The sequence below is a fragment of the Argopecten irradians genome, chromosome 1, assembly GCF_041381155.1.
Source record: "Argopecten irradians isolate NY chromosome 1, Ai_NY, whole genome shotgun sequence".
NCBI classification, from domain to species: domain Eukaryota; kingdom Metazoa; phylum Mollusca; class Bivalvia; order Pectinida; family Pectinidae; genus Argopecten; species Argopecten irradians.
In genome coordinates, this window is record NC_091134.1 from 42,587,712 (window position 1) to 42,606,507 (window position 18,796).

At 36.5% G+C, this 18,796-nt stretch overlaps 1 protein-coding gene across 4 annotated transcripts in view; it reads right to left on the reverse strand.

Moving 5' to 3' along the window:
• Window positions 1-4,018: 4,018 nt before the first annotated feature.
• Window positions 4,019-18,796, reverse strand: part of LOC138328709 (cytochrome b5 reductase 4-like) — a 45,683-nt gene continuing 30,905 nt past the window's right edge. For all 4 annotated transcript variants that reach the window (XM_069275492.1, XM_069275490.1, XM_069275491.1 and 1 more), the window contains 14 exons: window positions 18,271-18,587; window positions 17,812-17,912; window positions 15,927-16,008; window positions 15,787-15,831; window positions 15,158-15,218; window positions 14,477-14,628; window positions 11,519-11,551; window positions 10,929-11,054; window positions 8,951-9,091; window positions 8,229-8,381; window positions 7,907-8,054; window positions 7,113-7,199; window positions 6,526-6,690; window positions 4,019-6,196 (listed from right to left, as the gene is read on the reverse strand). In XM_069275492.1, coding sequence (XP_069131593.1) covers window positions 6,142-6,196; window positions 6,526-6,690; window positions 7,113-7,199; window positions 7,907-8,054; window positions 8,229-8,381; window positions 8,951-9,091; window positions 10,929-11,054; window positions 11,519-11,551; window positions 14,477-14,628; window positions 15,158-15,218; window positions 15,787-15,831; window positions 15,927-16,008; window positions 17,812-17,912; window positions 18,271-18,517 — 1,596 coding nt within the window. In that variant the 5' untranslated portion in view covers window positions 18,518-18,587 and the 3' untranslated portion in view covers window positions 4,019-6,141. The remainder of the gene's footprint in view (window positions 6,197-6,525; window positions 6,691-7,112; window positions 7,200-7,906; window positions 8,055-8,228; window positions 8,382-8,950; window positions 9,092-10,928; window positions 11,055-11,518; window positions 11,552-14,476; window positions 14,629-15,157; window positions 15,219-15,786; window positions 15,832-15,926; window positions 16,009-17,811; window positions 17,913-18,270; window positions 18,588-18,796) is intronic.

Here is an 18,796-nt window from a genome sequence, read left to right on the forward strand (position 1 = left end):
ACTATATACACATGTGTTTGACTCGTTCATTTCTATCAGACGAAGTCAAAATGTATTGACTTTGGTGCAATCAAATTTTAATGCAATTTACTTTTGAACAAACGAGTGCGATGATAAATTAACCTACAATAAAACAATGTATAGCATGCACAAAATGCAGCAAGTACTACCATCATTTTTGGGCAAAAGTGCTCGCACAAAAATGCAGTAAGATAAGATTACAGTGGACCCGCGATAATCAGGACGCCGATAGTCAGGAAAACACACAAACCGGACTGAAATGTCAGGGAAACGGATTTACATAAAGTTATTTATACTCACTAGATCGGAAATTCGGATTCCGAATCCGGAACTCTATTTTGGGAACGGAATGTAATTTTTGTTGATAAATTCCCGCAATAATCCGGACAAGTTGTTGTCACCACGTGCCGAGAAAATCAAAGGTCAGCTACAGTCATGTGTAAAATGCACACTGCCAAATGACATACGGATGGGATACGTGGCGATATGCATACACAGTACACAATTAACGATGGCTTTCGGTTTTGTATTTTGAAAAAGAAATAGTATATTTAATATTCTTAACGTAATAATATAAACAAGAGATCCCAGAGGGATCTTGGCGCCCACCAAAGAATGATCTATGTCTGACAACAGAAAGAGGGATCTTTTCCCTGCTTTTCAAACTTTTACTACATACTATATATGAACCTTGAGAAAGATCTTTTCAGTACTTTCTGAGATATGTAGCAGTAACAAACTTCAATTATCAAAATTCAAGATGGCTACCTGTCGATCATCTTGCTGACCGATCTGTCCCAAAATGCAATATGCATAACTAGGGTCGTAGGGGAACCTACATATAAAATTTGAGAAAGATTCCTTCAGTACTTTCTGGGAAATAGTGTTAACAAACTTTAACTATCAAAATCCAAGATGGCCGCCAGTCGGCTATCTTGTTGACCGATCACTCCCAAAATGCAATATGCACAACTAGGGTTCAAGGGGAACATGCATATGAAATTTGAGAGAGATCCCTTCAGTACTTTCTGAGAAATAGCGGTAACAAACTTTAACTATCAAAATCCAAGATGGCCGTCCGTCAGTCGGCCATCTTGTTGACTGATTGGTCCCAAAATGCAATATGCACAACTAGGGCCCTAGGGGAACCTATATATGAAATTTGAGAAAGATCCCTTCAGTACTTTCTGAGAAATAGCGGTAACAAACTTTAACTATCAAAATCCAAGATGGCCGCCGGTCGGCCATCATTGTTGACCGATTGGTCCCAAAATGCAATATGCACAACTAGGGCCCTAGGAGAACCAACATATGATATTTGAGAAAGATCCCTTAAGTACTTTCTGAGAAATAGCGGTAACAAACTTTAACTATCAAAATCCAAGATGGCCGCCAGTCGGCCATCTTGTTGACCGATCTGTCCCAAAATGCAATATGCACAACTAGGGCCCTAGGAGAACCAACATATGAAATTTGAGAAAGATCCCTTCAAAACTTTCTGAGAAATAGCGGTAACAAACTTTAACTATCAAAATCCAAGATGGCCGCCAGTCGACCATTTTGTTGACCGATCTGTCCCAAAATGCAATATGCACAACTAGGGCCCTAGGAGAACCAACATATGAAATTTGAGAAAGATCCCTTCATAACTTTCTGAGAAATAGCGGTAACAAACTTTAACTATCAAAATCCAAGATGGCCGCCAGTCGGCCATCTTGTTGACCGATTGGTCCCAAAATGCAATATGCACAACTAGGGCCCTAGGAGAACCAACATATGAAATTTGAGAAAGATCCCTTCAAAACTTTCTGAGAAATAGCGGTAACAAACTTTAACTATCAAAATCCAAGATGGCCGCCAGTCGGCCATCTTGTTGACCGATTGGTCCCAAAATGCAATATGCACAACTAGGGCCCTAGGGGAACCTACATGTGAAATTTGAGACAGATCCCTTAAGTACTTTCTGAGAAATAGCGGTAACAAACTTTAACTATCAAAATCCAAGATGGCCGCCAGTCGGCCATCTTGTTGACCGATTGGTCCCAAAATGCAATATGCACAACTAGGGCCCTAGGGGAACCTACATGTGAAATTTGAGAAAGATCCCTTCAAAACTTTCTGAGAAATAGCGGTAACAAACTTTAACTATCAAAATCCAAGATGGCCGCCAGTCGGCCATCTTGTTGACCGATTGGTCCCAAAATGCAATATGCACAACTAGGGCCCTAGGGGAACCTACATGTGAAATTTGAGAAAGCTCCCTTCTGTACTTTCTGAGAAATAGCGGTAACAAGAATTGTTAACGGACGGACGGACGGACGGACGGACGGAAGGACGGACGGACGACGGACCACGGACGAAAGGCGATTTGAATAGCCCACCATCTGATGATGGTGGGCTAAAAAAACCAACACCTATAAAACATAACAAACGAAGTATTTATTATAATACACGTATATTACAGAAAAAGCCTATCATCAATTACAAGGTTAAGGGGAGTAACTCGTACGTGACAATTTAATTGACTATGAACACGGAATTCGGCAGTCCGGAAAACTCGTAATCCAGACGATTTAGGCTGGGAACGAAGGTGTCCGGATTATGGAGGGTCCATGGTACTTTTAAAATATGCAAGTTATAGTTTACAGAATAGTGTGTACACCAATATAACTGATCTTGTAATATCATTGGAATGAGGACACCTTTTTAATAAATGTATAGCATGCTCTTGGACCCATCTGTAAGTTTTAGCCTTCCTGAAGTCAAAGGGAAGCAACTCTTAAAAAACAATCAGTTTTGACACTGAAAATGAATTTCACCTTTACGGCCATGCCATCCTTAACATTCCATGTGTTACCATCACTGTCATAATATCCACCCCTGGAAAATGCTATAACAAAACTGAAGGCTCCATGTGCAACAGAAGATGAGACAGGTAGTTTGGTCATTTAATTTACATCAAAAGAATCTAATAACGGTACACTTTAGTTGACTGTATGGCTTTGAAGTTGTGCGTCTCTCTCTATAAACGAAGTTTCTGTAATTGGTCAGTTTTCTCTCTCTCGAAATGCCTTCAAATTTACTATGACATATTTCAGGAGTGGATATTATGACAGTAATAGTAACCCCTGAAATATCGAGGATGGGGGCAACTGGGGCATGCATACATTTATGAATTTAAAAACAACAAACATGATTTATCTATTTGTAGTTCTCTTTATAAATGATTTTCTATTTCACAATATGTACATATATCTGTTCAAATATATATATTTAATATAAATATGTATCTATATAACATATTCTTTATTATGAATGTGAATGATACATATTACACACTTTAAAGAAAAAACACAAATCCCCCGGGATACAGGTTACCATGGTGCTTTGGTTGGGAAACCTTGAAGTTGAATGGAAGCAAACAAGTTACACGTGCTTGGGACTAGTAATATTCTATTCCTGGTACTGAAGAAAGCAGAAAGACTTGAATTATGATACATCTTAAACTCGAGATACTCTATGATTGAAGCATGATATTGTATTAGCCAATGGTACCATGAGAATACAGTGTATGAGTGAGGGTACAGTTTATGTGGATGAACAAACATCAAAGACTTCCACATTCCCCTGACCAGAGTGACCTGTATCCACTGACTTGCATTGTAAAACTTGCATTGTATAAATCTTATAGCAAGATTTTCTATGAAATCAAGCAAACCTTTTGAAGATGTTGATAACTAAATCTTATAGCAAGGGTAATCTAGTATGTTTAACAACCAAAATATAGTCTACCTGTATATAATGACCACCCAAGGGGACAAACCTGTATATAATGACCACCCAAGGGACAAACCTGTATATAAAGACCACCCCCCTGTATAGAAAGAACCCCAAGGGACAAACCTGTCTATATAATAATGACCACCCACAAACCTGTATATAATGACCACCCAAGGGACAAAGACAAGAAATGGTCTTCATAGCAAAGAAAGTCTTCATAGCCAAGTGACCTTTATCCACTGGCCAAATTAAGTTACAATTGACCAATTTGTACCCAAACAGTGGTCATATTAAACAGGTAGTCGTTATATATAGAGGTGGTTGTTAAGACAGATATTACTGTACTATCTATAAGGTTCATTTCCTAGAAACGAAACCTTCACATTTCAAAAAAAAAAAAAAAAAAAAAAGTTTTCAGATACTGTACGTAGAAATTGAAAAGAAAATAATATAAAATAAGGACTTACCAATGAGTGTTGGATTTAGGATCTAAATGGTCATAAACAAAATTATATAAATATATTCAGCAAGATCACAGAAACGTTCATCAGACATTTTGTAAGATGAGCTAAAAATATTGCACCTTTATGAATATGAACCCAGAAAGTGGACTAAAAGTTAATGACATGTTCAATAAATATGACTTCAGCTGACATTTTAAAAATCTCATTTAAAATGTTGCATGTGTGTAATAATACAATAAAGATAACCTGTGGAGTCGGTGATGAGATCATCCAGTAATGGAATAACACTGAATGCCACAGCTGGAACACGACCTAGCTACAGTCGTCTCCCCTTACAATACACACAATTATAACACATAGTACAATATACTGTACATAATTACTAGCTAGAGTGGGAATGGATTTCATATCACTGCTGCTTCCATAGTAGGATTCTTGATTCCTTTCTTTATAAAGTATATGGGAATTATACACATGAAAACGATAATACTGAAGGAATAACTGTGACAATATTTTTCTTCAATGGCATACGTCTCTTAATCCTGGACTGGACTGAAAGTGTGGTTCATTAACTGCTACATTCAAGTAGCATGAAGCACTAAAGTACTTTTAAGCTATAGCTAGTGTGTATTGATGCTAATTTCTAGCAGAGAATGATTTCATATACAGTAATAATACTTCCTTACATCTAAACACAAACAATGAGGACCAACTTACTGCTAAACTTCAGTGAGGTACTACTGTATCGACATTGGTACAAGCAGTGCGTACTAACTAGTTTACTAGTAACACCCAACTCTAGATGTGTGTACTTCTAAAATGCTTAAATCTAGCATTGTGTAGTTCCTAAATTCTAAAGCACTAGCAATATCACTATTGTGTGTACTTCCTTACTGCTAAATGCTAGCAGTGTGTACCAATTTAATGCTAAACTTTAGCAGTGTATCATTGTGATGTTTAGCTTCAGCAGTGTGTATTTTCTTTCTGCTTGATTCTAGCAGTATGTTCTAACTCCATGCTACATATTGTAAAACATTATGGACTACTTTAAAAGTACTTGCTAGAAAACTACAGATGACATGAAATGAAATCAAAATGTGAAGTTATGAAATCTTAAATTTTTTCTTCAATACTGATTATTCTGCAAAAATAGAAGTTTCCTGGAAATCATTTGTGTCCTTATTGTAAATATATTTATACTATATCAATAAATTCACACATGTACACACATTGTCTAGAACATAACACTGTGAATCACCCTGTTCTTACGATACAGAATTATCGGAATAGCCACGTCACATCAGCTATTCTGAGGACTATACATCGTCACTGGTTAACCTTTAGGATATCCCCAAGGGTACATCTTACAACTTTGTTATATATTATCCTGTAAAATTTTGTTGTCAATTGTCTGATCCCAAGATGGTATTACATTATCCTGTGGAATTTTGTTGTCAATTATCTGATCCCCAGATGGTATTTAGTCGCTCCTCATGATCTCACACCCAGGTGTACCAGTTCAACGTCAGGAGTAAATGTTGAAGCATATACACAATGCAAAATGCAAAGCAGTACCCATGCGGTTTGATTGACTGCTGGTAAACTGTCAATTCATCTTTAGGATATCCTTCAGGGTACATGAAGTCACTTTCTTGCTGTCTCTCCTGTAGACTTTTATGTATACATGGTAAATTTTCCTGTAAAGATTACGCTGTAGACTTTCACGGATTACCCTGAAGACAATCTTCTATGGTACAGACAATTCTGTAGACTTTTGGCGTTGACTTTTTTCAGGTTATGTATGATAACATTCCATCTCACAATATAAATATCTATTCCTGATACAATTTAATCCTACAGATTTTGATAACGTGGATCATCCTAGAAAGGCGTGCAGGTTATCATCACTGTATCCTATGTCTTTAGCTAATCTGGAGAAACAAACACAGAAAAGGTTTACAATGATTAAATGAAATACTTTGGCACATGGCATTTAAATCAGTTACCTGGCAACAATATAAACCTTTACTGTCAGTGTTTGTCAATACTGTATTAAAATTCATTTTTCTGTCAGTGATTTAAATTGTTTACACAAATATTATCATCAAAGTAAAATCCACATATTGTCTGCCCATGTTTTAAAGGTATTTTAATTCATTTTTTATGACCAAAAAGTAAATCTCTGTTTTAAAACTGAAACTACAAAATGTTGGAGAAAGTTGGTTTACTGAAGTTTGAGGACGTTCCCTGATATACTTACTGTATAACAGACTTAGTAAATGGTGTAGGGCCACAGGCACATATAAGAGTGTCTGTTTTGGCCTCTGTGAATGGACTAAAACTTGTCATCAGATCCTCACAGATCCGCCCGTGAGAACCTGTCCAGCTGCTACCTGGCTCCGATAGTACATATTGCACTGAAAACCTGTAAAAAAGATAAAATAGTTGGGTATAGTTACTTTATTATCATTAGATAAGTTCCAATAAATTATTTTAGATTTACCCATTTTATGGTGTTTTTGTTTATACACAAGTTACTTTATGATATTCATGAAATAAGTTACTAATCATGTTTGTGCATGAGAAGTCAAAGTCTATGTGATTGGAAAATTACTAAAGTAAAACATATTTATAACGAACATGTTTACAACGAATTCGTGATTATAATGTAGCAATTTTCGTTACCTGTCAAGGTTCCTATAAACTATGCTTATATTGAAGTGATTTTGTTGGTCCCAAAGGTTTGCTTTAACCATGTTTTACTATACTCTGATATCTATTTCTGGAATCTTGTGAAAGGCAAGTCTATTACATTGCCATCTGATCATGGTTGACTGAATTACTTACCATTCATTTTTCTCTGATATACTGTCTAGGTGCTCTCTCCATAATATGTCATCTTCCGTTTTATTGAAAAACATTAATTTGACTTTCCTGGAAAAAAATGTTTGAAAACCATTATGATATAATTTTTTATTCAATCCATTTTAATATCTCAACAAAATATTTGATACATGGATATAATCTGAACAAGAATTTCCACAGAAATGAATGTCATCTACAAATTAATTTAATTACAATAAGAGGCCCAGAGGGTCTGTATCACTCACCTGTTATTTTTTAGCAATTATCACAAAAACTATTACAATTAGAAATCGCAAAATTGACCCCACAATTTTGAATCCCAACAATAATGATGAATACCATATGACTATGAGTGTTATTAAATGAGAAGTTTCAGAGAAGAAGTTTTTTTTATATGAATGTTGACATATTTTGGAATTGCCCCTCAGGCCTCCGGGGTCAGCCCCATATCATTTGTACAATTTTGAATCCCTAACCTATAAGGATGCTACCATTGCATTATGAGTGCTATTCCATGCTTAGTTTCAGAGAAGAAGTTGTTTATATGAAATTAGCCGAATTGACCCCTTTTGGCCCTTTTGGGGGATCAGCCCGACAAATTCATACAATTTCAGTAGCTCATAAGGATGCTATCAGTCAAATTTTGTTAAATTCCGACCAGCTGTTATGGAGAAGAAATTGATTGTTGACGAATGCAGGGCACCAGAAACCACGGTATCGCATAAGCTCACCTGGTCCGAAGGAAAGTGAAATTGAAAGTGAGGCTGAAACCTTACCTATTGGTGTTTTGTGATAAACAGTGGTTGATTAGTCCCACCATCGGCGTGAAGCCTGTTCCAGCAGCATACATGATGAGGTCACCTTGCCCATCGAGTCGACTTTCTCTGAAGTTTCCCTCATACTGGCTGACTTCTATAGAATCACCTACAATACATCACAGAACATGATTTATAATCATCACACTTTGATAAAGTTCTTTTAATACATTTAAAGGTATGCAAGATTTTGGTATATAGCTACCATGAGGAAAATTTCAATTTAATATTAGGTTTATATAATTGTGATATGAAATATCTAATAAAATCATCGTTAACTTACCTGGCCTTAACGAGTTTATCCATGGAGTTATCGCTCCGTCCGTGTAAATCTTGATCATCAAGTAGAACACCTTTCCCTGCGTTAGCCGATGGTCAGTGTCTTGTGTCCCGAGCAAGGGCTGGACGACTGTGTAACTTCGCTCTACCATCACACCTGGAATAAACAATGGTTAAGCTTATTAAGGGTGTATTCTGTACAGCATGGTCTTTGTAAAGCACTTCCCAATAATCATATGTCCAATCTTTGTTTCTGAATACTTATATCATAATTTTACCTGCATGTGTTTAATCAAAACTATATCTCTGAACAATGAAAGGCACATAGGCATTATTAGTCACTTAAGTTCAGAAATAAAACGTAAAAGTTTAGTATTTTTAAGTTTTCAAAATAATATCTACATATTAATTTGGTAAAGTTATTCCATGTTTGAAAGCCAGTGTTACTCATAGATGTGCCAGGTTTTAGTGGTAGAAGAAGCCAGAGTACCAAGAGAAAATCACAAACCTATGGTTTTAACTTGACAACTACCTATGCAGGTTCCCAATATAAGAACCTGAGGTGATTGTCAGTGGTGAAATTCTGGGACACTTTAACCACATGGCCACAATATTCCTCTACATCTTTGTGAATATGTACAGAAAACTAAGTATGGTAGTCATACTAGATGTGTCAGAATATACATACATACAGACAAAGTCTTTAGAGGTACTGACATTACTTACCCTCGACATTGTGACGTACATGTACATGGTAACCGACAGGTACACACATACAGGTGCCAGGAGGCAGACTTACACACAAGAGCTTTGTATCATGGTTAACAGAGACAACGGATTCCAAATGGCAGCTTCTATATACCAAACCTAGAAAACAACAATTACATGTAATTACAGATGACATAGAGCAGCTTCTATATACCAAACCTAGAAACAACAATTACATGTAATTACAGATGACATAGAGCAGCTTCTATATACCAAACCTAGAAACAACAATAACATGTAATTACAGATGACATAGAGCAGATTCTATATACCAGACCTAAAAAACATCAGTTACATGTAATTACAGATGACATACAGCAGCTTCTATATACCAAACCTAGAAAACAACAATTACATGTAATTACAGATGACATAGAGCAGCTTCTATATACCAAACCTAGAAAACAACAATTACATGTAATTACAGATGACAAATGGCAGCTTCTATATACCAAACCTAGAAAAACAATACATGTAATTACAGATGACATAGAGCAGCTTCTATATACCAAACCTAGAAAACGAACAATACATGTAATTACAGATGACATAGAGCAGCTTCTATATACCAAACCTAGAAAACAACAATTACATGTAATTACAGATGACATAGAGCAGCTTCTATATACCAAACCTAGAAACAACAATAACATGTAATTACAGATGACATAGAGCAGCTTCTATATACCAAACCTAGAAACAACAATAACATGTAATTACAGATGACATAGAGCAGATTCTATATACCAGACCTAGAAAACAACAATTACATGTAATAACAGACGACATAGAGCAGATTCTATATACCAGACCTAAAAAACATCAGTTACATGAAATTACAGATGACATACAGCAGCTTCTATATACCAAACCTAGAAAACATCAGTTACATGTAATCACAGATAACATAGAGTAGCTTCTATATACCAAACATGGAAAACAACAATTACATGTAATTACAGATGACATAGAGCAGCTTCTATATACCAAACCTAGAAAACGACACACAGAAACAACAGATTCAAAATGGCAGCTTCTATAAACAAAACCTAGAAAACATCAGTTACATGTAATTACAGATGACATAGAGCAGCTTCTATATACCAAACCTAGAAAACAACAATTACATGTAATTACAGATGACATAGAGCAGCTTCTATATACCAAACATGGAAAACAACAATTACATGTAATTACAGATGACATAGAGCAGCTTCTATATACCAAACCTAGAAAACGACACACAGAAACAACAGATTCAAAATGGCAGCTTCTATATACAAAACCTAGAAAACATCAGTTACATGTAATTACAGATGACATAGAGCAGCTTCTATATACCAATCCTAGAAAACAACAATTACATGTAATTACAGATGACATAGAGCAGATTCTATATACCAAACCTAGAAACAACAATAACATGTAATTACAGATGACATAGAGCAGATTCTATATACCAGACCTAAAAAACATCAGTTACATGTAATTACAGATGACATACAGCAGCTGCTATATACCAAACCTAAGAAACAGTAATTACGTGAAACTGCATTTATTATCAACATGACATCATCTATACATGTATATCAAATCTGTATGTATAATAAATCTTAAAACAGCGATTAATGTTTTAATATCATGTTAGAAACAAAGACCTGATAGAAGTAAAAGTTCAGAAAATTTATATAGCTTAAGTCATTTGATTTCGAAACAGACTGTAGAAAAGATCAATAAAATAACATTGGCATGTCTGAGTAACTGAAAAACTCAATAAAGGGCCATAACTCTCCTTTATAATTCAGAAATAATGCCTAACAAGCCTGTAAGAAATCTAACTGTATTACCAAGTTTAAAGAAACCTCTACACTTGTAAGAAAAATAGATTTTATATGTATGAACTGTAGGTTTTCTACTAATGTAAATAATTTGTTACCTTTATCATTTGTCGGTGTGTAGGAGCTATGTCCGTCCAGGAACTTGCCCAGTCCACGCCACTGCTGTCCTGTGGTCTGTTTCTGTAACACTAACTCTGTCTTCCCTGTCTGTTTCTGTACCGTCACTGTAAAAGGGGAGACAACCACATGTATCACAGAAATCAGGGGAAACAAACACATTTTCTCGTACACATCAACTTAATACTTAAGAAATGCAGCATAAATTTTTCTTATATTGAGACAGCGGCAAACCTTACTGTATTGGAGTGCCCAACTTACACAAACTAATGCCAATGTACCAATGCAGTCATTGTCAGAGACCAACGGCTGATCGCACTACACTTAGCAACACTTACAGGATGATAAGTGTAGCGTAGTGCAGCGCGATCAACTGTGGGTTTCTGAGGATGCAAGGCAGTTTGTTCAGTGGAAACCAAAAAATATTTCTATTGAAATGACTTAACAAGGTTCAACTGTGACAGATTGCAGCACATAACTTCAAATACATTTAGTTTTAAAGACAAATAACATATCAGTATTATCTAAATATATATAGGCATATTATTCAGATAATGATTAACGTTATTACCTTCATATTCATCAGTGATGTCATCTTCTAAATCTGCAAAATAACAAATCATATATGTACCCCACAACATTGATATCAATTCAACAGAGTAGTAGTACAAGAACCTAACTAATCTCCAAAGATAGGACAGTGGGATCTCAATATAAGGGTCAAAATTCTTAAGTTGTAAAAGACTCTGCAAGACTCAAGTTTGACAGCTAAAGAAGGAATCTGACCACAAGGGTTGAGATTGTTCCTGTGTTATTTCCACAAGGGTGAATGATTATTTTCCTCTTACCCCAATATGATGTGACTGAATTGTCATAGATATTGTGATATCATTGTATTGATGACATGATGTCATTAAACTTTTTCTTGCCATGTTATGAATGTACAAAGTTCATTAGCACTTTAACCTAGGGCGAGGCGTAATAGCAAAGTTACAATTTCACACCATTAAAACTGTGTCTATTCCTGACTAAGGTAGATTACTCATCACCAATGAAAGGTAGACTGAGTAACTCATTTACTGGTCATACACAGGTAACTTGGACCAAAAGTAATCAGACTAATAACCTTCAAACAACTACAATCACTATGTACAAATGTATTTGTAAGTCCTGAGAAAATAATCTGATAAATTAGGTTTACCAAACTTGTCCAAAATCTACATTAACACACTCATCTACCTATAGGTATGGTGAAGGTATGGTCCTCTATATACACACAGACTGTCAGTACATACCTACATGTATGGTGAAGGTATGGTCCTCTATATACACGCAGACTGTCAGTACATACCTATATGTATGGTGATGGTATGGTCCTCTATGAACATGCAGGCTGAGTGACATACCTATATGTATGGTGAAGGTATGGTCCTCTATATACACCCAGGCTGTCAGTACATACCTATATGTATGGTGAAGGTATGGTCCTCTATATACACGCAGGCTGTCAGTACATACCTATATGTATGGTGAAGGTATGGTCCTCTATATACACCCAGGCTGTCAGTACATACCTATATGTATGGTGAAGGTATGGTCCTCTATATACACCCAGACTGTCAGTACATACCTATATGTATGGTGAGGTATGGTCCTCTATATACACCCAGGCTGTCAGTACATACCTACATGTATTGTGAAGGTATGGTCCTCTATATACACCCAGGCTGTCAGTACATACCTATATGTATGGTGAAGGTATGGTCCTCTATATACACCCAGGCTGTCAGTACATACCTATATGTATGGTGAAGGTATGGTCCTCTATATACACACAGACTGTCAGTACATACCTATATGTATGTGAAGGTATGGTCCTCTATATACACCCAGACTGTCAGTACATACCTATATGTATGGTGAAGGTATGGTCCTCTATATACACCCAGGTGTCAGTACATACCTATATGTATGGTGAAGGTATGGTCCTCTATATACACACAGGCTGTCAGTACATACCTACATGTATTGTGAAGGTATGGTCCTCTATATACACCCAGACTGTCAGTACATACCTATATGTATGGTGAAGGTATGGTCCTCTATATACACCCAGGCTGTCAGTACATACCTATATGTATGGTGAAGGTATGGTCCTCTATATACACACAGACTGTCAGTACATACCTATATGTATGGTGAAGGTATGGTCCTCTATATACACACAGGCTGTCAGTACATACCTATATGTATTGTGAAGGTATGGTCCTCTATATACACCCAGGCTGTCAGTACATACCTACATGTATGGTGAAGGTATGGTCCTCTATATACACCCAGACTGTCAGTACATACCTATATGTATGGTGAAGGTATGGTCCTCTATATACACACAGGCTGTCAGTACATACCTATATGTATGGTGAAGGTATGGTCCTCTATATACACCCAGGCTGTCAGTACATACCTACATGTATGGTGAAGGTATGGTCCTCTATATACACCAGGCTGTCAGTACATACCATATGTATGTGAAGGTATGGTCCTCTATATACACCCAGGCTGTCAGTACATACCTAATGTATGGTGAAGGTATGGTCCTCTATATACACCCAGGCTGTCAGTACATACCTACATGTATGGTGAAGGTATGGTCCTCTATATACACCCAGGCTGTCAGTACATACCTACATGTATGGTGAAGGTATGGTCCTCTATATACACCCAGGCTGTCAGTACATACCTATATATGTATGGTGAAGGTATGGTCCTCTATATACACCCAGGCTGTCAGTACATACCTATATGTATGGTGAAGGTATGGTCCTCTATATACACACAGGCTGTCAGTACATACCTATATGTATGGTGAAGGTATGGTCCTCTATATACACCCAGGCTGTCAGTACATACCTATATGTATGGTGAAGGTATGGTCCTCTATATACACCCAGGCTGTCAGTACATACCTATATGTATGGTGAAGGTATGGTCCTCTATATACACCCAGGCTGTCAGTACATACCTATATGTATGGTGAAGGTATGGTCCTCTATATACACCCAGGCTGTCAGTACATACCTACATGTATGGTGAAGGTATGGTCCTCTATATACACCCAGGCTGTCAGTACATACCTACATGTATGGTGAAGGTATGGTCCTCTATATACACACAGGCTGTCAGTACATACCTACATGTATGGTGAAGGTATGGTCCTCTATATACACCCAGGCTGTCAGTACATACCTATATGTATGGTGAAGGTATGGTCCTCTATATACACCCAGGCTGTCAGTACATACCTACATGTATGGTGAAGGTATGGTCCTCTATATACACCCAGGCTGTCAGTACATACCTACATGTATGGTGAAGGTATGGTCCTCTATATACACCCAGGCTGTCAGTACATACCTATATGTATGGTGAAGGTATGGTCCTCTATATACACCCAGGCTGTCAGTACATACCTACATGTATGGTGAAGGTATGGTCCTCTATATACACCCAGGCTGTCAGTACATACCTACATGTATGGTGAAGGTATGGTCCTCTATATACACCCAGGCTGTCAGGTCCCGTCCTGTCCTATCTATGATAATGTTCTCCTTTCTCATCTGTTTCCATTTAGTATAAACCACAAGTGTGACGGTCTTATCATTCTGGTACCAATCAAACCTGTAGGGCAGAAAAAAATACAAAACTCCATTACATTACAGCCACCAAGTCAGGAGTTATCTCCTCCTGGTTTATTGATTGTAACATCATTTTTGTTTTGTTTTGCTGTTTAAAGAAAATTACATCATTGTCTTTGAAACTAACGAAGTAATTGTAGCTGTAGAATACAAATGCCAAAATAATCAATACTGGTTCTACTGAGCTTTTAAAATGGATTGTTCAATCATATTAATGACTTTGGATTCTTGAAGGTGCAATTTAATTTTGGGTTGGCAGTGCTTATTTTTATATTCTTGAGTCCAAAGTCAGTTTATCCTAAAATGCCTCTCGGTAACTGTTATAATAGTAGCATTAATATTTATCTCATATTTAATTTGTTATCAATAGAAATGCATGTGTGCTATTATACAAAAACCAAATTTGTGAAACCTTCACTGAGGAAGTGAAGGGAAAGAAGAAAGTTATTATTTCGTGAAATGTATCGTTAATGTCAGTTAAAGGAATGTAACATTCTTGATATCATAGTTACCGTGGTGGACTGGGGACAGGGGGAGGGGGTGGTCCCATCGGTGGATGGGGCTGGGCTGGACCTAAAGGACATAAAAAACATATTTCAACAAGCAAATTATGGAATCTATATCCCAAACTTAATGTTAATCAAAGGGCCATAACTCAGCCAAATAGGGTTCAATCATAGTCCTGATCGAACATGGCCAAAGCCCTCAGACATTTAACTATGTTACCAACTTTTGAGAAAATTTGGTAATATTTGCGAGAGTTATTAAACGGAAACAGCGGAAAATGGTGCTTTTCCTTAATCAAAGGTCTATAAATCAGCCAAATAGGGTCCGATGAAAAGTGCCGAGTGAACTCCTCCGAGCCCTTGGCACATTTACCCATGTGACCAAGTTACAAAACAATCACTTAAGATATGCACAAAAATCAATAATGAGCAAACAGTTTTGCAAGGTTTTTGTATAGAGATCATTTATACCATACAATAAACATAGGAAGCCTCACAGATGAAAAATATATGAAATAATGGTTATTTTTACATCCTAATACACAGGTCAAATTATGTTGAAATTAGAGATTTGGAATTCCAAGAAAGTGATCTTAGGTAACAGGCAGATGTAATGTAATGGTAACAACACTTACCATTAGGAGTACTAGGTTTGAGGCGAAGTAGGGAAGACACACTTCCTGGAAAAAATAATACAACATTAGCACACAATCCAACAATAAAATGACAGTTTACTTAATGCAACATCTACTTTTTTAAATTTTGATTCACTTACCCCTCTTTTGTATGGGAGTTGTTTTCAGTTTTCCAACAAAGCATTTTTCCAGCATAGACTCATAATTGACCCACTTATGTACCTGAGTAATAATAAAAATACTGTATACACACTTATATATTTAGGTATACTGGTAATCTTTTTAAAGTGAACAGTCGGGCAAGGATGGCTAAAGTCGGTAAAAATGGTGTGAATGTATCCAGTATAATTTCTTATATAAATGGAAAAATAAAATCTCTCGTCAAAATCTGTCTGCGTACGAAGAAATTAATTTAAAGTATGGAAATTCTAAAACGTCCTCCCGGCTCACTATGTCGGTGGTTACATTTCCACGCAGCCTCGCTTTCAATGCTTTCAACTTTTCTTTACTTTAATGGTCAGAACTGGGAAACTAAGCAGAACTTGACCGTCGTATTAATATATGATAACTTTTGGAAGGCCAATGAACGCATTTAGACTGGTTTTCTTTGCCCGACTATTCACTTTAACTCCATTGACCTTGTCAATCATATGAGCAACTTGTATTATACTTGGCACCATTGAATATTCTATATCGGTAAAATAAAACATAAACATTTTTTCTCAGCTTCCTCTTCTTTCCATCTTTCTTTGAAATATTTGATAAAGATGGGGAAACTACAGATGAAATTTAACCAACATACAGGCTTTTCAATCAGTTTCAAAATGGAATAAACACTGATACAGACTGAAGGGAATCAACATTAGAAATTTGAGAAAGATCTATCCAACCTTCCAGATGATAGGGATACTATTGTTTATTTACAGAGTGATGAACCAATGACAGACGGAAGACAGAACACCATAGATAACCAACCACCTGTTAATAGTTCACTACCTACCATCAGTGGTGTTGTACATAGTGCTAATTCCCTTAATACCCTGTGGTGGTTATCTACTATTCTCACTATTCTTATATTGGAGACATATCAATTGTGATGTTTTATATAAAACCGAGTATATAGTTAACAGCTTTACTCTAAGTACATTATTGAATATCATCCAAGCATTCAGAGATTTGATTGACTTGTTTATCAGTTGTGTCCCTCTGAAACACACCACCCATCAATCAAACTGTGAAAGGCTATTTTTGGTATCAGCACTGACCATCTCTTAAAGCAGCTTAGGGATTACACTGGCAGCAAAATAATAGTATGGCCAGGATCTGCCTTAACCAGCCATCACATCAACTCAAATCTGTCCCCTACATTTCTCTCCTATAAATCCTCATCCAACACCTTAATTTGCCGAATGTGCTTCCCTTCTTCATTAATCTATTCTCCCTTTACTTACATTTATTTCGATGACTAACTCTATATAGAATATTCTCTGATACTAACAAGTGTACTACTGGCTGTTCACGGGCAATACACTCATGTCACCTGAGGCTGTATTACATGGCTATACGTGCAATAAAGCCTTGTGACATCACAGCATCAACAAATATGACACAATTTTTATGTATGGAGAATTGACTTGCAGTCCCTTTTTTACCGAATTTATTTCAAAAGACAGATATAATCATAGTAGAAAAATTGCAATAAAACGTCAAGGTATGAGAAAAAATACTCTTTCATATATGAGTCAAGGGTTTTACAACATTTTTGTGATCTCGAGAGTAGACTCAGAATCGAAAAATATGGAATATTTTATGAATAATGGAAGTTCCCCTTTCAATTTGTATGCATATAGATATACCACTTATTGTAAGTATCCTTATACCAGACTCTTACAGATACTGAAAATCACTACATTATAACCATGAATTCATTGTAAGCCTGTTCATTATAAACATGTTTTAATGTACATCTATTCCATATACTTTATCTCTTTACCTGCGTCGGTTATTTCTGGCATTGTGACTTACCTCATCAAACAGTACAGTACCATCTATCCCTGCCCCCTTCATCAGTTCCTCCTCCCCACCTGGGTGGTACTCTAAATATGGAGATATGTTGTAGACCTTTCCTGAAAAAGCAATCATATAACAGTTACATTATGTTCACACTTGGAGTAGATACAACCTTGAAATTCTGACATCAAATAATGTTATTCTTGTTAAACAAACTCCAATAAATGTACAAGGAAAATGTTTTAAGAAGATCCAAAATACAGTCAAACCTATCTATAAAGACCACCAAATGAACAAAGTAAAGGTAACGTTTTATATAGCTAGATCATTTCAAATACTCAGCTTTTATATACAGATCAACATGTGTTCAAATTGGTCTTAACAGGTCTTATTGTACAGTTGCTTGTTACATAGAGATGTTCATTGAAGCTGGTTTTACTATGTAACTAGATTTTATGATATTAAAGCACTGACCCCTCAGAGCTATCCAGGCGTCGTCCATTGTTGCATGTTTGGCTAACTCCTCTGGGGTAACCTCTAGGACCTTTCGTCCAACTCCTGTCAGGTCCTTCCCGCTGTTTCCTAGACGGATCCAGTCCATGAGGGAACGCCCAGGTTTGAGGGCGACCTTCGTGCGTGCCTTTGTAGGAGAACCCCCTAGACGTTGTTGGGAGTTAGGGGCTGGAAACTGACTGATTCCCAAGGACTGTTTCCCCGCCATCTTGAAGTCGTTTGAATTATTGCTACTACCACAGGAAGATTTGCTGCTCTTATCAAAATTGTTGGAGGAGCTAAAATTAAACAGAGGTTGGAGGAAATACAATTTAACATAATGAAGCCAATGTACCAATACCTTCTATTAAATGATTTAGTACCTTATGTATGTGACATTACATGTACTTTAGAACAAACATGCTATAGGTCCAACATCAGTCAGATTTTCTTTGCTGGGACATAAAAACATTAATTCTTTTTAGCAAATTTGAGACAATGTCCTATA